Source organism: Jaculus jaculus, chromosome 6 (genome assembly GCF_020740685.1).
Source record: "Jaculus jaculus isolate mJacJac1 chromosome 6, mJacJac1.mat.Y.cur, whole genome shotgun sequence".
NCBI classification, from domain to species: Eukaryota; Metazoa; Chordata; class Mammalia; order Rodentia; family Dipodidae; genus Jaculus; species Jaculus jaculus.
In genome coordinates, this window is record NC_059107.1 from 112307946 (window position 1) to 112332124 (window position 24179).

At 39.7% G+C, this 24179-nt stretch overlaps 1 protein-coding gene across 5 annotated transcripts in view; it reads left to right on the top strand.

The window, feature by feature from the left end:
- The window catches only part of Mdm2 (MDM2 proto-oncogene), a 34597-nt gene that overhangs the window by 5437 nt on the left and 4981 nt on the right, over positions 1-24179 (top strand). For 4 of the 5 annotated variants that reach the window (XM_045153062.1, XM_045153065.1, XM_045153061.1 and 1 more), the window contains 8 exons: positions 74-148; positions 4613-4746; positions 8330-8379; positions 13491-13558; positions 13683-13779; positions 16033-16181; positions 22387-22542; positions 23315-23392. In XM_045153062.1, coding sequence (XP_045008997.1) covers positions 74-148; positions 4613-4746; positions 8330-8379; positions 13491-13558; positions 13683-13779; positions 16033-16181; positions 22387-22542; positions 23315-23392 — 807 coding nt within the window. Of the gene's footprint in view, positions 1-73; positions 149-2996; positions 3143-4612; positions 4747-8329; positions 8380-13490; positions 13559-13682; positions 13780-16032; positions 16182-22386; positions 22543-23314; positions 23393-24179 lie in introns of those variants that run through there. The other variant, XM_045153063.1, reaches the window with a different exon arrangement.

The window sequence follows — 24179 nt, forward strand, 5'->3', positions numbered from 1 at the left end:
ACATATTTACTACAGACCTTATAATTTTAGAATACTTTTGCAAGCATAGTAATAGCGCTTCTTTTCTTTATAGGTTAGGCCAAAGCCATTGCTTTTGAAGTTGTTAAAGACTGTTGGTGCACAAAAAGATACTTACACTATGAAAGAGGTAAGTAGAACAGAGAAAGTGATTCATTTTTTTTTTTTTTTAGCTCTGTGTAGTCATACTTAACCATCTTCCAGATCATCAGAGAAAATTGTTCATTTAGAAAGATTTTCACTAAGCAGCACTGTTCATTTTTGTGGTGATTTGGACCCTATATTGAAGCTAAAAATTACATTCTGTGAGTTTCATCTCCTAACTAGGAATGTGGAGACAAAAGGAAGCTGTATAGTGTCTCAGTCTTTTTGTACCTTGAACTCAATTGGCAGGCTGGTAAAAAGTCTCTTTAGATTGGAAACTTTAAAAAAAAATTTTATTTGCAAGCAGAGTGAGAGAGAGGGAGAGAGGAAAGAGAAGAGAGAGGGTAACTAGAAGAGAGAATGAATAGGCACACCAGGTCTCTTGCCACTGCAAACAAATTCCAGATACATGTACTGCTCCATGCATCTGACTTTGCATGGGTACTGAGGAATTGAACCTGGGTTGGCAGGCTTTGTTCGTAAGTGCCTTTAACTCTATTTTTTTTTTTTTTTTTTTGGTTTTTCGAGGGGTGGTCTCACTCCAGCCCAAGCTGACCTGGAATTCACTATGGAGTCTTAGGGTGGCCTTGAACTCACAGCAGTCCTCCTACCTCTGCCTCCCGAGTGCTGGGATTAAAGGTGTGTGCCACCACGCCTGGCCGCCTTTAATTCTTGAGCCATCTCCCCACCCATAGGTTGGAAACTTGTTAAAATAATTTATAAATACATGAAAAAATACATAATTACCAAATTTATCAAAACAACAAGGAAATTTATGATACATGCTTTTGAAACTAATACTATTCAGTCAAGATGATACTGATTTTAAAGAAAGATTTATTTATTTTTAAATTATTTATTTTTGGCAAGCAGAGGGGAGAGTGAGTAAATGGGTGTGTCAGGGCCGTTAGCCACTACAGATGAACTTCAGATGCATGTGCCACCTTGTGCATCTGGCTTTATATGGGTACTAGGGAGTCAAATCTGGGTCCTTTGGCTTTGCAGGGAAGCGCCTTAACTGCTGAGCCATCTCTGCAGCCCATAAATAATGATTTATATGGTGAGGAATAAAACAATATTTGATGTGTTTGCCACAAGCATGGTATGATAGACATTTTGATTTTTATCAGGGTCAGAATCACAGACACTGCTACACATATTGTTATAATTTGTTGCCTTACATTCATAATTGAAGAAAAAAAACTAAGCTTCTGTTTAAGTTTAGTGAAAATATAGAAGAAAAATTTGTTTTGGCTTGTTTTTTGAGATAGAGTCTTATTCTAGCCCAGGCTGACCTGAACTTCTCTATATAGTCTCAGGCTGGCCTTGAACTCAGTGCCAGGATTAAAGGTGTATGCAACCTTCTCCCCCCAGAAATTTCTGTTTTTCTTTTCTTTTTTTAAACTAGGTCCTTAAGCTTTGCAGGTAAGTGCCATTAACTGCTGAGCCATTTCTCCAGCCCTCTTATTTTTCTTATCCAAATGAATAGATTCCCTGAAATTCTGTCCAAGGATATAATTTTTCTTTTCTTGGGCATTCTTGGATTTCAGGTTAAGAATTTCTGCTCTAGAGATGCATGGTACAATATACTGTGTTGAAATTCTGGGTTGAGGTGAGCTGACTCATGAACATGTATTCCATTTCATGGATACAACATTTCAGTGTATTGTTCTTCAGCTTAAAGTTTATTAACAGAAGGATGATTTTTCAGTGAAAAATTGGGTAGTTTAGGCAAACCTTAGTGTGAATGAAATGAACCTGTTCCTCGTCTTCCTTACTTAGGTTATTAAAAAGCACTGAAATTCCTTTTATATGACTTTTTTAGAAAGGTAGGCAGAGATTCTAGAACCTTCTATAAATAAGAGTTGCTTGGTAGGAAGGAACTACTAAGTTTTCATTTCCTACTTGCCTGTCTATCAACAATGGCTCAGATTATATTACATTATATTACATGAAACAATACTCCTTTAAGGTTGACTTCTGCTGAAAACAAAACCAAACAGAACAACAACAAAAAAGATTAACTACTGGTTAGCTAGGCAAGTCCCTAGGCAGAGCTTGCAGAAAAGTGCCAAGTTAAATGATGTTTTAAGGCATTTATAATTTGGGATATAATCAGGGAAGGAAACAAAAGGTATATAGTTAACAGAATATAGCAGAAAATAGATCTAGGCCATCATGAAGACTGGAATGCTTATACTAAGCTATATAGCAGTAACACAGTATAGTCTTCCCCTGCACTGTGCATGGGATTGGTTGCAGGACTCATTCCTACTATATTCAGATCCCTTACATGATAAAATTGAATAGTTTTTGCATGCAGCCTATGCACAATCTCCTATGTACTTAAGGTCATCTCTAGATTACCTTTTATTAATTTTTTTTTTTTTGAGGTAGGGTTTCACTGTAGTATTGTTAGGGTGGCCTTGAACTCACAGTGATACCTCTGCCTCCCAAGTGCTGGGGTTAAAGGTGTGCATCACCATGCCTGGATGACTTTTTTTTATTTCTGAGGTAGGGTCTTGTTCTAGCCAAGGCTGTTCTGGAATTCACTTTGTAGTCTCAGGCTGGTCTTGAACTCACAGGAGTCCTCCTACCTCAGCTTCCCATACCACACCTGGCTTGATTACCTTTAATGCCTAATGTAAATAGTTGCTAATACTATGTTACTTAAAGAATACTGACTATTTTCAGATGCAGTTTTATTTTTTTATTTTTTTTTTTTTAAGGTAGAGTCTCCAGCCCTGGCTGATCTGGAATTCACTGTGTAGTCTCAGAGTGGCCTTGAACTCATGGCAATCCTCCTACTCTGTCTCCCAAGTGCTGTGATTAAAGGCATGCATCACCACACCTGGCCAGATACAGTTTTTATTTTAGATCCATGACTGGTTGAATTTGAATGGGGAATCTGCAGATACAGAGGGCTACACATGGATGGAGTTTTCACTTACAAGATCTTTGTTCTAGTGCTCTTGAGAAGGTAAATAAAATCAGGATAGGGTAGTAGAAACATTGGATTAGGAACTAGAAAACCTGGGATCAGTTCCTTCATTTCCTTTTATGGTACTAAGCTACAGTCTTAGCCTCCTCCTCATTTCTAGTACAGTAATAACAGTGTTGTGAAATTAGGATGACTACACTGTAAACTGTAAAGTGCTATGTAGCTTTAGGTGGGTGGTTAATAGTTGTATTGGGACAACTTTAAAGTATATTGCTAGTGGCTGGGCCTGGTGGCATACGCCTTTAATCCCAGCACTTGGGAGGCAGAGATAGGAGGATCACTGTGAGTTTGAGGTCACTCTGAGATTGCATAGTGAATTCTAGGTCAGTCTGGGCTAGAGCGAGATCATACCTTAAAACAAACAAAATACATACACACACTGCTTGCTTTGACATATCTGCACATCAAATATAGTTTATATTAATGGTTGAAGCCATTATTTTGACTACTTATTTTAAGCAGAGAGAGATAAAGAGTGAATGAATGAATAGCTATGCCAGGGCCTCCAGGTTCTGCAAAAAAACTCCAGGTGCATTCAGCACCACTTTGTGTATCTGGCTTTAAGTGGATACTGGGGAATTGAACCTAGTTCATTAGGCTTTGCAGGCAAGTACCTTAATAGCCAAGACATCTCTCCAGCCTTACTTGTTTGTTTATTTATTTAATATTTATTTGCAAGCAGAGAGGTAAGGGGAGAGGGAGAGTGAATGAAAAATTAGAATGGATGCACCGGGGTCTCCAGTCACTGCAAATGAATTCTAGATGTCATGTGCCACTTTGTGCGTCTGGCTTTGCGTGGGCACTGGGGAATCAAATCTGGATTGTTAGGCTTTGCAGGCAAGCACCTTAACTGCTGAGCCATCTCTCCAGGTCTTGACTATTATAGATTGCATTAATACCTTTATTTTATTTCTTATTTATATTATGATAAATTATTATTATATTATTATTATTTATTATATATTATTTATATTATTTTTTAGAGTTTATCCCACTGGCTGTTTTCTCAAACCATTGGGAAATTGTCACTGGTCATTTTCCTATCTTTCTCCTCCTGTGATAATCTTGTAACTATAGAAGACTATAGTGGCTGTTTGCCTAATGACACTAAGTCACTGCCATATTTTAGCTATTTTTATTTTATTATTTGTTATTTGCAGCTTTTGCATTTTGTTTCCTTTTCCTTTCTTAGTATGTTAGTACCTAAATTTCTGGCCAGAGTTCAAGTTTGTAAGAACAATAAAAAAAATTTAAGTAAACAATAATAGCAGTCATTTATACTTCTACTTAATTAAAAGGAAAATGCTGAAAGGAAGGGTCTGCATTACAAAATGATTGCTATATGGTAGTGGATGCAGTTGTTTAATTTTGTTCAGATAAATATTGCTGATTATATTTAAAATAACATTTAGTTTCTTTTAATGCTCAGGAACAATGTTTTTATTTCAGGTTATATTTTATCTTGGCCAGTATATTATGACTAAAAGATTATATGATGAGAAGCAGCAACATATTGTTTATTGTTCAAATGATCTTCTTGGAGATTTGTTTGGAGTGCCAAGCTTCTCTGTGAAAGAGCACAGGTAAATTCTTCTGTGAACAGCAAGTCCTTTGTAAAACGCCAGCTGGGCAAACATTGCAGCTCACCCTCACTCATTTTGTTAGAGATAAATTATTAACTGTAAAGACAACATTTTGTTTGTTTCTTTTTTCTTTCTTTTTTTTTTTTTGATGATGTAGGATAGTGAATTGGGACCTCCCACATGCAAGGGCTCTCTTAATACACTACTCCGTAAGTCTTGAATTTTAGTTTCTTAGCTCTAGCATAATGTTTAAAGAACCTGAGTTATGGAGTCTTAAAAACGTGGACTTGAGAGTAGCCCAGTCATCTATTAGTTGTGCATAGAGGTAAATTGTTTTAGCTTCTCTCTTCTTTAGTTTCCTTAGTTATAAAATAATGTGACTGCTTGTTACAGAGGTTATAATTATGAAGAGACATTGTAAAAGCATGGTTCTTGGTCCATGAAAGCATATTATATTAGCACAATTACTATAAATTATTATTTTAATCACTTGCAAAGACAGTTTTTATACCACCATCATGTGGTACAACCTTTAGGGGCCTTCCTTTTGGAATTGTTTGTCACATGCTATTATGGTAGGTAATCAGTGAATTTAATCCAGATAACATTTCTAGAACTAATTCTATAGATATCTGAATACTTTTTTCTTAGTTATTTTTATATTTGGAATTTCTTTTTTCTTTAAATTTTTTATTTATTTATTTGAGAGCAACAGACACAGAGAGAAAGATAGATAGAGGGAGAGAGAGAGAATGGGCGCGCCAGGGCTTCCAGCCTCTGCAAACGAACTCCAGATGCGTGCGCCCCCTTGTGCATCTGGCTAATGTGGGACCTGGGGAACCGAGCCTCGAACCGGGGTCCTTAGGCTTCACAGGCAAGCGCTTAACCGCTAAGCCATCTCTCCAACCCTATATTTGGAATTTTCTTATCCTATACATTCTATGTTGAAGGTAATTTATCTAAGTGGGATGGATATTTTCAACCTGAAACAGTTAACTAGATTCTAATAGTATTTAATGCTCAATAATACCATCTCAGTGGTACTATCCTTGCCTAGCATGCATGAGGCCCTAAGTTGGATTCCTAGCACTACCAAAAAAAAATCATCTATTAGTGAAAAAGATGGTAATTGGGATATTTATATAACTAAAACAACTTCATTGTAAACATAATATAGGGCTGGGGAGGTTGCTCAGTGGTTAAAGGCGCTTGCTTGCATAGCCTGCCAGCTGGATTCAATTCCTTGGTACCCAGGTAAAGCCAGATGTATAAAGTGGCACATGTGTCAAGTTTCTGTGCAGCTGCAAGAGCATCTGGGTGCACCCATACACACACAAACACCCCCCCCCCCACACTGTCTCTTTTCCTTCCACTCTCTTAAAAACTATTTTTTTTTAAATTTTTTTTTGTTCATTTTTTATTTATTTATTTGAGAGCGACAGACACAGAGAGAAAGACAGGTAGAGGGCGAGAGATAGAATGGGCCCAGGGCTTCCAGCCACTGCAAACGAACTCTAGACGCGTGCGCCCCCTTGTGCATCTGGCTAACGTGGGACCTGGGGAACCGAGCCTTGAACCGGGGTCCTTAGGCTTCACAGGCAAGTGCTTAACCGCTAAGCCATCTCTCCAGCCCTCTTAAAAACTATTTTTGAAAATGGTATTGAGGGCTGGGCATGGTGTTGTACCCTATTAATCCCAGCACTCAGGAGGCAGAGGTAGGATTGCTGTGAGGTCAAGGCTAGAGGACTATAGAATGCCTTCCAGGTCAGCCTGGGCTAGAGCAAGACCCTATCTTGAAAAATAAAAGAAAGGTATTGATACTTGTTTTAAAATTTTATTTGTAGTTTTGTTTTGCCACTTACTAAGTACTGGGATTACAGGAGTTTACTACATGCCCAGTTTTTTTTAGATATTTTATTTATTTGTTTTGGTTTTTCAAGGTAGGGTTCCACTCTAGTTCTGGCTGATCTGGAATTCACTATGTACTCTCAGGGTGGCTTCCAGTTCACAGTGATCCTCCTACCTCTGCCTTGCGAGTGCTGGGACTAAAGGTGTGTGCCACCATGTCTGGCTAATTTTTATTTTTTTATGTTTATTTTTTTATTAACAACTTCCATGATTGTAAACAATATCCCTCTTTTCCCCTACTTTCCTCTTTGAAACTCCATTTTTCCATCATATCCCCTCCTCTTCTCAATCAGTCTCTATTTTGATGTCATGATCTTTTCCTCCTCTTATGATGGTCTTGTGTAGGTAGTGTCAGGCACTGTGAGGTCATGGATATTCAGGCCATTTTGTGTCTGGAGGAGCATGTTGTAAGGACTCCTACCCTTCTTTTAGCTCTCTTACATTCTTTTAAAAATCATTTTTATTTATTTATTTGAGAGTGACAGACAGAGAGAGAAGGGGAGGAGGGAGGGAAGAAGGGAATGAATGGGCGCGCCAGGACCTCCAGCCACTGCAAACGAACTCCAGATGTGTGCGCCCCCTTGTGCGTCTGGCTAATGTGGGTCCTGGGGAATCTAGCCTTGAACTGGGGTCCTTAGGCTTCACAGGCAAGTACTTAACTGTTAAGCCATCTCTCCAGCACCCCCCCCTTTTTAAAAATCAGTTTTATTTATTTATTTGGGAGTGACAGACAGAGAAAGGGAGAGAGAGAGAGAGAGAGCTCTTACATTCTTTCCACCACCACTTCTGCAATGGACCCTGAGCCTTGGAAGGTGTGATAGAGATACTGCAGTGCTGAGCACTTTCGTCACTTCTTCCCAGACCCATGATGCCTTTTGAGTCATCCTAAGGTCACTGCCATCTGAAAAGAGAAGCTTCTTTACCAAAAGCGAGAGTAGCATTAATATATGGTTATTAACATTAAGAGAAGTGCATACATTTAGCCAGACAGCAGCAGACGTTACACCCCTAGGGCTCATGACTACCCTGTTTTAGGTTTTCAGTATCAGGGTTGTATTCCCTCCCGTGGAGCGGGCTTCCAGTCCAGTTAGAGTCCAGTTGGTTTCCACCATGACAGACATGCCACTAATTGCATCTGTTGGCTCATTAGGCCTGGCTGCCATGCCTGGTTTTTATGAGGTGATAAGGAATGAACTCAGAGCTTTGTACATGTTAGACAAGCACTTCACCAACTGCTATATCTCCAGTCCTTACCTTGTCCCCCCCCCCCGCCCCACGTTTTTTTCAGGGGATGGTTTTGCGGTGAGGTCTCACTGTAGTCCAGGCAGAATTGTGAGCCCTGGCTGACCTGGAACTCATGGTGAACGTCCTATATCAGTCTCCAAAGTGCTGGGATTATAGATGTGAGCCACTACACCATTTCTTAGGATCTTTTGATTTAAGTCCATGTCAGGAAGTGGAAATGTGAATCTTTGAGCTAGAGGAACACTTGTGAAGGTTAAAAGTAGCTGTATGGAAGCTTCTGTGTTTCTAATTATTGTGGTGTGTTTTGGGGCCTAGCAGCTCGCAAGTGATAGACTTTGAATGTAGTGACTTAAAAAAATATTATTGTGTCATATTTGGTACTGAGCGTGCTTAAAAAAACCACGTATCTTGATTTTTTTTTTCTTTCAAGGAAAATATACACAATGATCTACAAAAACTTGATAGTAGTAAATCAGCAAGGTAAGTTAATTTTGAATACTCTAAACATACTATGAAAAAATTTTAAATATATATTTATTTATTTGACAGAGAAGGGGGAAGAGAGAGAGAGAATGGGTGTGCCAGGGCCTCCAGCCACTGCAAATGAACTCCAGGTGCATGCGCCCCCTTGTGTATCTGGCTTATGTGGGTCCTGGGGGATTTAACCTGGGTCCTTTGGCTTTGCAGGCAAACGCCTTAACTGCTAAGCCATCCCTCCAGCCCTAGTGAAAATATTTTAATGACTGGAGGTGTACTCAGTAGTGGAGTGTTTGGCTAGCTTACATGAAACCCCAAGTTAAGCCCTAAGCCCCCCAAATACAAAAGTAAAATAAAACATTATTAAAGGCATTATTATATGAATGTATTTTGTAATTGTAATTCTCTTTATTATCACTTTTTAAATTTATTTTTTATTTTGATTTTTTAAATTTTTATTAGCATTTTCCATGATTATAAAAAAAATCCCATGTTAATTCCCTCCCTCCCCCCTATTATCACTTTTAAGGCAGGGTTTCCTAAGTTATCTAGCTTGATCTGGAACTCACAATCCTCTTGGTTCAACCTTCCCAGTAGCTTAGACTATAGCCCACCTAACATCCATCTATCCATCCAGCTAGCAATGTTGGCCATTGAACCCATGGCCTCAGCCATACTAGGCAAGTGCTCTGCCATTTAGCTATACCTTTAATCTTGTGATTCTCTGTAAGTTATTTTATTAATAATTATAACAAGTGCAAATCTTAGTAGGTAGAAGTATGTATGAGCTAAAATTGTAATATGAAAGTTGTAATATAAAAATGCCCAGTTATGTCATTTTGTCAAATATGTCAACTATGTTGAAACCTTGGGTTAGCAGGATTTATTTTGAAAGGTAGATAATTGCAAACCCTGTTTGATAGGAGTGTGATCAAAATTTTTGAGAAGCCCTTTGGAAAATAATACATTATTACATATAATTACATTATTTCCCAAGTAATATAAAATCTAGTTACCTAAGTAGGACCATTTGCAAGGATGAAACTTCATCTCTCCTTGTCCTCTTTTCGTTTCCTCCTTTCTGTCCTTCCAGTATTTAGGTAGGTGGCATTTTAATTTTCTGTTTGCAGTTCTTAGCTCATTATTTTTGGGTTGCAACGCTTTGAGAATGTAACAGATGTACTGGGTATTCATTCTATAAAGCATATGTACACTAGTGTTCTCATAAGTGTTTAATAAGCATTTCCATCTTCCCTCTAAACATGGAGAAAACCCTGATTTGTAGTACTTGCTGATTTCTATGGTATAAATACTATCATGTTCACATTATAAACATTAATTTGGAAAGAGGTATAAATGTGCCTTTTATTTGTTTATTTTGGCTTTTCAAGGTGGAGTCTTGCTCTAGTCCAAGCTGACCTGGAATTTACTATGTAGTCTCAGGGAGACTCACGGAGTATAATGGAGATTCTCCTACTTTTGTCTCCTGAGTGCTGTAATTAAAGGCATGTGCCTCTATGCTGAACTAAATCTTTTCAATTAAAAAAAATATTTTATTTATTTATTTGAGAAAGAAAGAAGCAAAGAGAGAATATGTATGCCAGGGCCTCTAGCCATTGCAAACGAGCTCCAGACAAGCGTTACTTTGTGCATCTGGCTTATGTGGGTCCTGGGGAATCAAACTGAGGTCCTTTGGCTTTGCAGGCAAGTGCCTTTACTAAGCCATCTCTCCAGCCCCCCTTTTAAATTTTTTGAAGCATCACTATACAGTCCTGACAGTTTTAGAAATAGTGATACTCTTTAAAAAAAAAAAAAACATTTAATTAAATTATTTGAGAGGGAGAAAGAAGCAGGGGGAGGGGGAAGAGAGCGAGAGTGAGCGAGCGAGCGAGCGCCAGGGCCTCCAACCACTGTAAAGGAATTCCAGATGCATGCCCCCCTCCACACCTGGCTTATGTGGGTCCTGGAGGGTTGAACTGGGATCCTTTGGCTTTGTAGGCAAGTGCCTTAACCGCTAAGCCATCCCTCCAACCCTGAAATAGTGATACTCTTGCCTGAGCCTCATGAGTACTAGGGTTGTAGATAGTTGCCACTATAACTACATTTCTTTTCTTTTGAGGTAGGGTCTCTAGTGCAGGTTGACTCTTTGTAGTCCCAGGCTGGCCTTGAACTCAAAGTGATCCTCCCACCTCTGCCTCTGTAGTGCTGGGATTAAAGACATGCTCCTCAACAACTGGCTCTTAACTGCTTTTGAGTACTGGAAGGAGCTGGCCAAAAACACTACAAACCACATATAGCACTTATCCTTAGACTTATATTAAGAACTGCATTCAGCTGGAGAGATGCCTTGGCAGTTAAAGTGCTTGCCTGCAAAGCCTAAGGACCCAGGTTCAATTCCCCAGAACCCACATAATTCAGATGCACAAGGTGGCACATGCGTCTGGAGTTTGTTTGCAGTGGCTAGAGGCTTGGCATGCTCATTCCCTGCCTCCCTTCCTCCCTCCCTCATAAATAGCTAAATAAAAATAAAGAACTGGCTAAGGTGCTTTTTGAAGTCCAATGATGGCAAAGTGCAGTTAAAGTATTTAAATAAATTTTCTGAAATACCTCTGATGTATTTGTTCATTTATATAAATGTTGGCAGATTACTAGAATTAAAGACTAACCTATAGATCGCATGTCTTCCCCCCCCCCCCCCCCCCCCGCCAAGGTAGGGTTTCACTTTAGTACAGGCTGATCTGGAATTCAATTCACTACGTACTCTCTGGGTGCCCCCTCAAAATCACAGCAATCCTCTTGTACCTGTCTCCTGAGTGCTGCAATTAAAGGCATGTGCCACCACGCCTAGCACATTTGTCAATTTTATTCCCAGTTTAAAATTTATTTATTTATTTATTTATTTAGTTTTATGTTTATTTATTTATTTGAAAGTGACAGAGAAAGAGGCAGAGAGAGAAAGTGAGAGAGAATGGGCACGCCAGGGCCTCCAGCCACTGAAAATGAACTCCAGACGCATGTGCCCCCTTGTGCATCTGGCTAATGTGGGTCCTGGGGAATTGAGCCTCGAACCAGAGTCCTTAGGCTTCACAGGCAAGCGCTTAACTGCTAAGCCATCTCTCCATCCCTAAAATTTATTTTTAATTTGTAAATTTTTCTTTATTTGAGAGAGAAATGGTGGCAGGGAGAGAATGGGTGTGCCAGGGCCTCCAGCTGCTGCAAACAAACTCCAGATGCATGCCTGCCCTTGTGTATGTGGCTTACATGGGTCCTGGGGAATCAAACTTGGGTTCTTTGGCATTGTAGGTAAGCACCTTAACCACTAAGACATTTCTCCAGCCATTATTTCTTTATTTTATGAGAGAGGCAGGTAGAGAATGGGTGTGCCAAGGCCTCTAGCCACTGTAAACGAACTCCAGAAACATGAGCAATAGTGTGTATCTTGCTCTACCTGAGTACTGGGAAATTATGCTGGGGTCCTTAAGCTTTGCAGGCAAGTGCCTTAACTTCTGAGCCATCTTTCTGGCTCCATTATTCCTAGTTTTAATTTTCAGTTCAGTGAAAGCAATTTTTAAAATCCTGGACCAATGTTGTCTACCTTGTTCCATCCAGAACTTTTAGATTTGTTCTGTAACTTCATTATATGCACTAAAGCAGAAGTCCTGGATAAGGGCTGGAGAGGGCTTAGCGGTTAAGCGCTTGCCTGTGAAGCCTAAGGACCCCGGTTCGAGGCTCGGTTCCCCAGGTCCCACGTTAGCCAGATGCACAAGGGGGCGCATGCATCTGGAGTTCGTTTGCAGAGGCTGGAAGCCCTGGCGCGCCCATTCTCCCTCTCTCCCTCTATCTGTCTTTCTCTCTGTCTGTCGCTCTCAAATAAATAAATAAATAAAATTAAAAAAAAAAGTCCTGGATAATATAGCCTGTCCACATGTTAAAATCAGCAAAACACTTTACTTGTTATACAAAAAGGTTAAACTGTTAAGATAACATTTCAAATTGTTGGTGCTCAGACATGACTTCACTATTAAGATGAAAAAGTGTTCCCAAGGTGGTAATGAAGATTGTTTGATTATGATCTTGGGCATATTCCAGTTGTAGAATTTGGGTGTTCAAGGTGTATACATCTAGATGCCTGTCTACTTGAGTAACTTAATTGAATTCATTCTCCCACCCAAATCTATTTACCTTCCTATTTAAAAAATAATGTTTATTTATTTGAGAGAGAAAGAATGGGCATACCAGGGCCTCCAACTGCTGATGAACTCCATGTGTGTGTGTCCCCTTGTGCATCTGGTTGACATGGGTCCTGGGGATTGAACTCAGGCTTCGTGTATGCTGGGCAGTCACTCTATGTACTGACCTACACCTCAAGCTCTTTTAAGACTTTTTTATTTGTATTAGTTATTGTGTGTAGTACTGGCCCTGCCTCTGTCTTACTCTTCCCATACTGGAATGATGTGTTCCTTTCCTTATTTAGATGATTGGTTTCTGGGAAAAATTGTTGTGTGAGCTAGGAAATAAAATTTATTTCTTGGAATATAGCCTCCTTTGATAGGGAAGATTCTGCAATAACTGAAGAGAGCAGTGATGCATACTGCCTGTTGACACCTGTGCTGTTTGGTTTGGCACACATGGCCCTTCCCAATCCAGTTTGGCTTTCATTCCAGTAAAATGAGTTAATTTTAGCTCCATGCAAAGGAGGTATTTGTTTCAGGATGTTTTCTCACATGGCATTTCCTTGGACTTGGAATGCCTTTGGTCATACTGTTTCTAATGTGCTACATTACAGAATCTTTTCTGACTCTGTTCCTCAAAGCCCCTCTCCCCATGTCTACCAAATGAAACTATGTTTTCTCTGCTAGTATATATATATATAAATATATAATTATAGTATGTGGTATAAAATAGTATAGTAAACTTAATTTTATCAAGATTAAGCTTATTTTACTACATAATTGCTTTCTAAAGTTGAATTCTTTTGTTTTGATTAGTTGACATGCACTTAAGAACTACATAGTTAATATTTGTTGAAAGGTTAAATTTATTTGTAGGACTTCTGTTGGATTGGTATCTGAATTGTTACTCTTACTCAGTTGTGATTGTTTTTTTTCTCGTAGAGCCATCAAACTCTGGAACATCCATGAGTGAGAATGGTTGTCCTCTTGAAGGTGGGAGTGATCTAAAGGTAATCCTTAAGACTTCTCATTTGAATATAATGCTGCTTGAAAATTGTCATGGTTACATAAAACAAGAAAAATGTAGTAGCTTCCTGGTGATGTTTACTTTCATATTTTCTCTTCAATGCTTAGGACCCTGTGCAAGAACTGCAAGAAGAGACGCCTTCATCTTCAGAGTTGGCTTCTAGACCCTCTACCTCATCTAGAAGGAGAACAATTAGTGAGACAGGTATAAATGCACATTTATTAGTTATATTAAATAGCTGTTTGGTGCTCTTTGTCTAGTGAAATGACTACTTTTAGACTTAAAGAAATTACTTTGTTTTGGCATAGATTTTTTTTTTTAAATTTATTTGCAAGCAGAGAGAGAGAGAGAGAGAAGAATGAGAACGTGCATGCCAGGGCTTCTTTCTAGCCATTGTAAACAAAATCCAGATGCATGTGTCATCTTGTGCATCTGGTTATGTGGGTTCTAGGGAATTGAACCTGGGTGCTTAGGCTTCACAGACAAGCACCTTACCTGCTAAGCCATCTCTCCAGCCCATATTTTTTTTAAACTTTATTTATTTATTTTTATTATTATTATTTTGGGGGGGATTCGAGGTAGGGTCTCACTCTGGCCCAGGCTGGCCTGGAATTCAGTATGTACTCTTAGGGTAGCCTTGAACTTATGACGATCCTACCTCTGCCTCCCAAGTGCTGGGATTAAAACTGTGCACCACCACTCCTGGCTTTATTTTTATTTATTTATCTGAGAGAGAGAAAAAGAGGCAGAGAGGGGGAGAGAAAATGGGTGCGCCTTGGTGAGCCCCATTACTGTCAGCTGGCTCTGCTGCTCACTTCTGTTTCTGCCTCACCCCCATCCCAGAATTTGCTTAATATCTGGTATAAGTAGGACTCTTTTGATCTGAAAATCTGACTAAAATTTCACTTTTTCAGTAAGATAATAGATTTAAAATGAGATTAAGTGATTTTAAACAACCAATTTCAGGGCTAGAGACATGGCTTAGCTGTTGAGGTGCTTGCCAGCAAAGCCAAAGGACCCAGCTCTCATTCCCCAGTACCCACTCTTTTAGTACTGTTTTAGAGAGAGACAGAGACAGAGGGAGAAAGAACTGGCGCCAGGGCCTCAGTCTCTGAAATCAAACTCCAGATGCTTGTACCACCTAGTGGGCATGTGCGACCTTGTGTGTGCCTATGCATTGGCTAACATGGGGATCTGGATAGTTGAATATGGGTTCTTAAGTTTCACAGGCAAACTAAGCCATCTCCAGCCCTCCATGAACTCTTTTTTGGTTTTCCAAGGTAGGGTCTCACTCTAGCTCAGGCTGACCTGGATTTACTGTAGTCTCAGGGTGGCCTTGAACTCATGGCAATCATCCTATCTCTGCCACCCAAGTGTTGGGATTAAAGGCATACACCATCATGCACGGCGTATAATACTTTGAAAATGGGGATGTAGCTCAGTAGCAGAGTGTCTGTCTGTCTGTCTCTCTCTCTCTGTCTGTGTGTGTTACTACTTTAGTAATGTTCTATACATTAAACCACAGGAGAAACGCAACTGAACCAAGATGCACGCCCTCTTATGAAGAGCAAAGTAATTTGTAGTAAGCTATATCCCAGTGCAATTCACCATTAGTTCACTTTGTGATGAATCATTAAGATTATCTTCAAAGATCAGCCTGGGCTAGAGTGAGACTTGGCCTCAAAAAAAAAAAAACCAAAATCCACAAAATGCACTCAAGCTCAAACTGGACTCAAACTGTAGCAATCCTCTTTACCTCAGCCTCCAAGTTGCTGGGATTAAAGATCGAGACTCCAAGCTTGCCTTTAAGACCTTGTCTGTGCAAAACAAAGCAGAGCACTGAAGAAATAGAAGCATCAAGAATACCTTCTGGGCTGGGAGTGTTGCTCAGTGGTAGAATAGTTTCCTAGCATGGTTGAGGCCCTTTAATCTCCAGCACCACACAAACAACCCAAACATACTCTACATAAATTAAAGAATTTTGGTACTTTTAAGAAAAAGGGATAAGGGCTGGAGAGATGGCTAAACTGTTAAGGCCTTTGTCTGCGAAGCCTAAGGACTCAGGTTTGATTCCCCAGTACCCATGTAGCCAGATGCACAAGGTGGTGCATGTGTCTGGAGTTCATTTGCAGTGGCTAGAGGCCATGGTGCACCCATTCTCTTTTTTTCTCTATGTCTCTCAAATAAATAAATTAAATAAACATTTCAAAAAAGGATGAAATTTTATTTTGATACTTTGATTTTAACAGAAGAATTCTAAGTTTTTGGTTTGGTAAAGCTCTAAGTGGATTAAATTTGTGGTGACTTGGAGAGCTACAGTTCTAAAAGGATATTTGAACATTTTTAAATACAACTCTATTGAAGAGATCCAGTCAAAAGTGCTAATGTTTGAAGTTGATAATTTACTGATTTTAATTTCTAAGTCAAAGTACAGTAATTTCTCCTTTACATTTCTAGAGGAAAACTCAGATGACTTAACTGGTGAACGACAGAGAAAGCGCCACAAATCCCTTTCCTTTGATGAAAGCCTGGCTCTGTGTGTGATACGGGAGCTGTGTTGTGAAAGAAGCAGTGGCAGCGAGTCCACAGAGGCCCCCTCAAATCAGGTTATTGTTGGTTTTCAATAAAGTAAAATGACTTGTTTTTAAAATCTAGGTCTCATAGTCCCAAGAAGCCTGTAGGTAAATGTGCATGTATGATATGAGGTTGCTGCTAGTAATTTTACTAGTAGTTTTATATGGATCTCCCTGTCTCCAATCCCAGGTTTGTAGAGAAAGATGGGAGAGGACAGAGTGCACTGGTATTGGTAAAGTTAATGCAAATATTCATATTTATTATTAATGCCACCCCATAATTTAGAGAATCTTGGTGGGTCACTGCACTAGTAGTAAATTCAAATATACTGGAGTGTAAAGAAGTTTGAGAATTTAGAAAATAAGTTGTTTTTTTTTTTTTTTTTAACAAGATTTTATTTATTTACTGGAGTGGGGGAGAGAAGCAGATAGAATAGGCACACCAGGCCTCCTGCATAAACTCCAGATGCATGTGCCACCTTGTACATCTGGCTTATGTGGGTCCTGGGGAATAGAACCTGAGTCCTTAGGTTTCTCCAGCTCAGGAAGTTAAACTTAAAAAAAAAAAAAGGCAAGAAGGGCGGGAGAAATGGTTTAGTTGTTAAGGTGCTTGCCTGTGTGAAGCCTAAGGACCCAGGTCTAGAGCTTTCCCCAGTACCCATATAAACCCGATATAGAAGGTGGGACATGCATCTGGAGTTTGTTTGCAGTGGCTGGAGGTCCTGGCATGCCCATTCTCTCTTTCTCTGCCCACCTCTCAAAATAAGTAAATAAAATATTTAAAAAAAATAAAAAGTTGCTAAATAGACAAAAGAAATTGGTAAGGACCTTTTGGCTGGAACCTTCACCTTCCAGTAATTTGCCAAAATGACCAACACAGAGGGAAAGAGAAGAGACACCCACCTGGTGCATGTTTTCTAGGCCTCTAGAAAAGAAGGTTTTTCTTGGTGTATATATGCGAGTTTATATTAAGGGTTATACTGTATCCATGAAAGGTATGGGTACTGTCCAGAAAAGATTACTTCCCCACCCCCCATAAATGTTACCATGTCAAAACTGGAAGACTACAGTGTTACTCAGGATGCTGTTGTCGGCATTATTGAAACAAGTTAACTTAAGGCAGTATTCTTGCTGAGAGAATTTATGTGTGCATGGAGCAAATTAAGCACTCTAAAAGGTGAGATAGCTTCCTGAAACTGGTGGAAAACAAAGGTCAGCAAAAAAAAAAAAAAAAAAGGGAAGCCAGAGGGAAAGGAGCCTGGCTGCAGCTGAAGCACTAGCTCGCCTGCTCTGCCCAGAGACTTGCCTATGTGAGAAGTAATGGAAAGTAGCCCAAGCTGCTGGAGCCTGTTCCTCTGAATTCATGGCTTAATAGGTGTCATAAGTAAAAGACCTAGACTGTAAAAATGTTTTTCTTAATTAAAAAAATGCTGCCAGGTGTGGTGGCACACAGTTTTAATCCCAGCACTGGGGAGGCAGAGGTAAGACGATCACCATGAGTTTTGAGGCTACCCTGAGACTACATAGTGAATTCCAGGACAGCCTGGGATAGAGCGACACCTTACCTCTAAAAAACAAAATAAAATACTTTAAAGAGCTGGGAATGTTGCCCAGTCATAGTGTTACAGCACTTGCCTGCCATATGGAAAAAGCCCTTAGTTCAATCTCCAGCACTGGGAGAAAAAATAATTATTTTATACAGCCCAGCCATCAACAGTCATGTGTGATCCAAGCTTAACATTTATCATGCATCAATCTAGAAATGAGGGAAGGTCTACTACTGGCTCGGCAAAACATGGGTATAACATTACATAGGCGTTAAATATCAGTATTTATGGTTACTGATAGAGAATTCCAACTGTTTCACTGCCTTGTGTTTAAGATGTACTCTATAAATATTTAAGATAGTCTGGGGACAGAGTTTAGTGTGCCCTCCAGTGTTTATTAGGGTTGTTATTCATGTAAACCACTAGATGGCTCAGTCTTAAAGCAAGTTCTCTCTTCAGTAGGTATTTAAGACATTTCTGTGCCAGACTCCATATTTGGCACTGAGGTTGCAGTGCTAGAAAGGTAGATGTGGCTCCTGTCCTCAACAATTAAATCATGAGCACATTTCACAAGTCACGTGAAAAAGTACTGGTTCATGATTATGTTTGGCCTGAAACACTTAAAAAAATATGTACATAGATCCCTGGAGGTAGGGTTTCACTCTAGGCCAGGCTGACCTGGAGCTCACTCTGTAGTCCCACATGGGCCTTGAACTCACAGATCCTCCTATGTCTGCCTCCGAAGTGCTGGGATTAGAGGTGTTTGTCACCACTCTCGGCAAGTTTGGTTAGTTTTATTCCCTTCCCATATGGCTTTAAAAAATAGATTTACTAGGCCCCCCGCTTTCTTTTTGCTCTGGGGCTAGGGGCAGTGCTGGAGAGTGAACACAGGGCTCCTGCATGCGAGTAAACCTGTTATTCACATCCCTAATTCTGTCTTTCCCCCCCCCCCCTCCAAAATTCAGTGTTTATTAAAGTTGTATCAGAATTCTAACTAAATGATAGAATCTGTTCTTTAACTAGGGCACTGCCTTGTTATCAAAGGAGGGGGGGGGAGGGAGTGTGTGTGTGTGTGTGTGTGTGTGTGTGTGTGTGTGTTTTAAGCCAGAGGACAACCTTGGGGGCTGTCCACCTCTTTTAGAGACAAGTTTCATTGGCCGGGAGCTTACTAATTAGGCTAGACTAGCGGGTCTATCCCCAAGGATCCTTCTGTCTTTGCCTCCCCACTGTTAACATTGCATGTGTACACCAGTGCTACTTGCAGCATTTTATGTAGGTACTGGGGATCCAGCTTAGGTTCTTATGCTTGTGAGGCAAGTGCTTTACCCTAAGCTATCTCTTCAGTCCCCAACATGTATGTTTTTAAATATATATATTTTTATTTGTAAGCAGAGAGAGAAGAGAGAGAGAATGGATATTTCAGAACCTACAAATGAACTCCAGATGCATCCACCACCTTGTTCATCCCGCTTTATGTGGGCACTGGGCAATCAGATTGGGGTCTTCAGGCTTTGCAGGCAAGCACCTTAACTGCTAAGCCATCTCTCCAGCCATTTAAAAAAATTTTTTTTTTGTTCTTTCTTATTTGAGAGTGACAGAGAAAGAGGCAGAGAGAGTGAGAGTGAGAGAGAATGGGCATGCCAGGGCCTCCAGCCACTGCAAACGAACCCCAGATGCGTGTACCCCTTGTGCATCTTGCTAACATGGGTACTGGGGAATTGAGCCTCGAACCAGGGTCCTTAGGCTTCACAGGCAAGCGCTTAGCTGCTAAGCCATCTCTCCAGCCCATCTTTTTTTTTTTTAATATTTATTTATTTGAGAGAGAGAAGGAGGGGGGGCGGGAGAGTAGGTGTGCCAGGGCCTCCAGCCACTGTAAACAAACTCCAGATGCATGCACCCCCTTGTGCATCTAGCTTATGTGGGTCCTGGAGAATCGAACGAGGACCGTTTGGCTTTGTGTTTGCCTTAACCACTAAGCCATCTCTCCAGCCCCAGGAACTCTTTTTCTTTTAATTTTATTTTATTTCTTTGAGAGAGAGAGAATGGGTACGCCAGGAACTCTAGCCATTGCTTAGTAAATTCCAGATGCATGCACCGCCTTGAGCCTCTGGCTTTATGTGGGTACTGGGGAATAGAACTTGGGCCCTTGGATATGTAGGCAAGTGTCTTTAACTGCTGAGTCATTTCTCCAGCTCCTTTTAAATATTATTTATTTATTTGTAAGCAGAGAAAAAAGATAGAGAATTTTGTTAGTCCTATCCTATACTCTTATAGTAATCCTACATATTAAAATTTTGTGGGTTTTTTTTGTTTTTGAAAATTTTGTCCTGGTTTGATATAAGTTCCTAGATGTGAAAACTTTTAAAATGTTCTTTTAAACATTTTTTCTTAACATTTTATTTATTTATTTATTAGAAAGAAAGAGGCAGATAGAGGGAATAGGCATGCCAGGGCCACCAGCAAATGAATCCTAGATGCATGCATCACCATGTGCATCTGGCTTATATGGGTACTGGGGAGTTGAACCTCGGTCCTTAGGCTTCGCAGGCAGGCACCTTGACCGCTAAGCCATCTCTCCAGCCCTTTAAATGTATATATTTATTTATTTGATAGAGGGAAAGAGGCAGAGAGGGAGAGAGAAAATGGGTGCACCATGGGTTGTAGCCACTCTGCAAACGAACTCCAGATGCATGCACCACCTTGTGCATCTGGCTTATGTGGGTCTTGGGGAATTGAACTGAGGTCCTTTGGCTTTGCAGCTAAGTGCCTTAATCGCTAAGCCATCTCTCCAGTCCTTTAATTTTTTTTTTTTTAATTTCTTTATTTACATGCAGAGGGAAAGAGAGCAAATGGGCATGCCAAGGCTTCTTGCTACTGCAGAAAAACTTGAGACACATACGCCACTTTTGTCTGGCTACATGAGTACTGGGGAATTGAACCCAGGCCAACAGACTTTGCAAACAAGTGCCTTTAGCCATCTCCTCAGCCCAGATATGAAAACTTTTAGTAGGACTCCTTGTTTCTTACTTTAATTTACCTTATATAAGAATGTTAATTTTAGCAGTCTCAGTTTGTTCATGGGTGAGAAAACTGAGACTTCTAGTTTTCAAATAATTTGTGAAAGGTTCCTGTAACTAAATAGATCACAATTAGAATCAAATCAAATGATATTTCTTTTTGTTTGTTTGTTTTGTTTTTTTCAAGGTCTCACTCCAGCCCAGGCTGACTTGGAACTCACTATGTAGTTTCAGGATGGCCTTGAACTCATGGTGGTCCTCCTACCTCTGCCACCGAGTGCTGGGATTAAAGGCGTGTGCCACCACACCTGGCTACGCCAAATGATATTTCTGACTACAAAGTCTTTAAGAACTTTCCAGGCTAGGACTGTCTAATAATACTTGTGAAATGTCTGTGTCTTGACTCTCAGATTGATGCACTTTGTAGTTGCTTCCTTCTGCTTAGTGTATGTTCCTACCATTCACCATGGACAGTAGATACAATTGTAATTGAAAATAAATCTAAAACCAAGTCATGCTCAAAGTTCATTTGTGTGTATATACTTTAATATTTATTTATTTTGACATAGAAAGAGGGAGGGGGAGGGAGAGAATGGGTGTTTCAGGGCTTCTAGCCTCTGCAAGCAAACTCCAAACAAGTGTGCCCCCTTGTGCATCTGGCTAATGTGGGTCCTGAGGAATTGAATCTGGATACTTTGACTTTGCAGGCAAACGCCTTGACTGCTGCCAACCCTCAGAGTTCATTTAAAGACAAATATAGGGGCTGGAGAGATGGTTCAGCGGTTAAAGCAGCTTGCCTGCTAAACCTAAGGACCCAGGTTCGATTCTCTAAGACCCACATAAACCAGATACATAAGGGGGTGCAAACATCTGGAGTTTGTTTGCAGTGGCTAGAGGCCCTGGCACACCCATTCTCTGTTTTTCTATCTGACTCCCCCTCGTTAAATAAAATATTTAAAAAACAATAAAATGAAAAGTATGAATGAGAAAATTTATGACTAGCATTGTACTTGTCTGATTATATAAATATTATGGTGGGTATGAACTCTCAGAGTACTTTTTTTCCCCCCTAAGGTAAATAGAGTCTCTTTCTCTAACCCAGGCTGACCTAGAATTCACTAGTCTTAGGATGGCCTCAAACTCACAGTGCTGCACCTACCTCTGCCTTCTGAGTGCTGGGATTAAAGGCATGTGCTAGGATTTAGAAGTGTGTGCTACCATGCTCAGCTGGAAGTAGTTATTATTCAGATGGAAATTTCCATTTATGTTTTACATAGTTTGTATCAATAACCATACAAATAGGAAAGAGGATTAAAAATGGAAGAGCTCTTTTCACATGTATTGATAGAACTGTAGCCAAAGAAAGATGAGTAGGATGGATTTAGAAATGATTCAAGTTATTTTATAGTAAGGGAATGTGTAGAAGTTGAGGTGACAAGATTGATTTAGGAAACAGTATAGATCTGGCTGGACTGTGCATGTTTAGAAGGGAAAGAAGAGGTGTTTAGTTGGAAACATGAAAATGTTAATGTAATGGAGTTGTGAACAGAGAAAATAATAATGTAATAACTTTGAATTTAATCTAGTGATAATATAGCAGATAAATTAGGAGACTTGCAGAGCCTAAGATGTAATGTGTTTTAAATTCACTTCATTCTCCCTCCCCCTGCACAGGAGCTTGATGATGGTGTAAGTGAACATTCGGGTGATTGGTTGGATCAAGATTCAGTTTCTGATCAATTTAGTGTAGAATTTGAAGTTGAATCTCTTGATTCAGAAGATTATAGTCTTAGTGAAGAAGGTCAAGAACTCTCAGATGAAGATGATGAGGTAGGTACTCTTCTTAAAATTTGTAAGAAAATTGTTAAATATTTTTATGGATTGTTGATTTTGATGAGATTGAAGATGTAATATATTCAGATTTTACTTGAAATCCTTGCCTCTTAATATTTTCAAATAGGATATTGGTTTGTTTTGTGAATTTGGCAAAACGTCAGTTCCTTATTATCTGATTTGTTATATTCTCATTGCTAATGGAGAACTCAGTAGACCAAAACAGGTGTTTTTTTTTTTGTTTTTTTTTTTTTTCCCAGGTTGTGCTTGAACTCACTGTGATCCTCCTATCTCAGCCTACCATGTTCTGGAATTAAAGACATGAGCCATCACACCTGGCTTATGAGCATTCTTACAATGGTCTGTCTGGCTTTTAAAAAGTATTTAATTCAGTTCCCGATTTTAATATTAATTTGCTTTTGATAAAACTAAAATGTGCACTTAGTGATGTAGCAGTTCCACATCTGTTTCTTGGATGTGACTACCTTTTAGCATTCTAATTTTTCCTTGTTTTACTTCTGGCTTCATAAAATAAAAATACTTCCTCAAATATTTTCTTTCATTAATTTTTGGTATCAAACCAACTTTTGTCATGGTGGGTGGGGATTTCACCACCCTCCATGTTTTTTCCTTTACACACAATCCATTTGTTTGAGAACTTCTCATAATAGCAGGCAGTACAAGCTGTTTGTTTAGGACTTAGCACTAAGAATTGGACTTTCTTGGCTAAAAAGGTGATGACCTAATGGTAGTGGTTCTTTTTCATTAGGTTTATCGAGTCACAGTGTATCAGGCAGGACAGAGTGATACAGATTCATTTGAAGAGGATCCTGAAATTTCTTTAGCGGTAAGTATATATCTACTTTCTTAAGGAATTTAAAAAAACACTGAGGTCAAAATTGGAAAAATGGAGGATGGAGAGATGGCTTAGCAGTTAGGCGCTTGCCTGTGAAGCCTAAGGACCCTGGTTTGAGGCTCGATTCCCCAGGACCTACATAAGCCAGTTGCGCAAGGTGATGCATGCATCTGGAGTTTGTTTGCAGTGACTGGCGTGCCCATTCTCTCTCTAACTGCCTCTTTCTCTCTCTGTCACTCTCAAATAAATAAATAAAAATAAAAATTGAAAAAATGCTTAATTTACTTTCTAAAATGAGATGGTTTTTATAAAGTTAAATATTTTTAGCTCATGACTTAAAACATTTTATTACTTGTTGTAGTGGAATTTTTACATTTGTTTGGTTTGATATGGGGGGAATTTGAATTTCCCTGTATTGGACCCCTTAAAGCATTTTTTTCCCTACTTCCATTGCAAAGACTTTTTTTGGTTTGTTGTTTGTTTGTTTGTTTTCTGTGGTAGGGTCTTACTCTAGCTCAGGCTGACCTGGAATTCATGTAGTCTCAGGGTGGCCTTTAACTCATGGTTATCCTCCTATCTGTGCCTCCCAAGTGCTGGGATTAAAGGTGTGAGCCACCACACTGGGCTACAGAGACATTTTTTTTTTTTTTGAGGTAGGGTCTTACTCTAGCTCAGGATGGCCTGGATTTCACTCTGTATTCTCAGGGTGGCCTCAAACTCATGGCATTTCCCCTTGCCTGCACTCCCCCCCTCCCCCCCCTTGCTGGGTTAAAGGCAT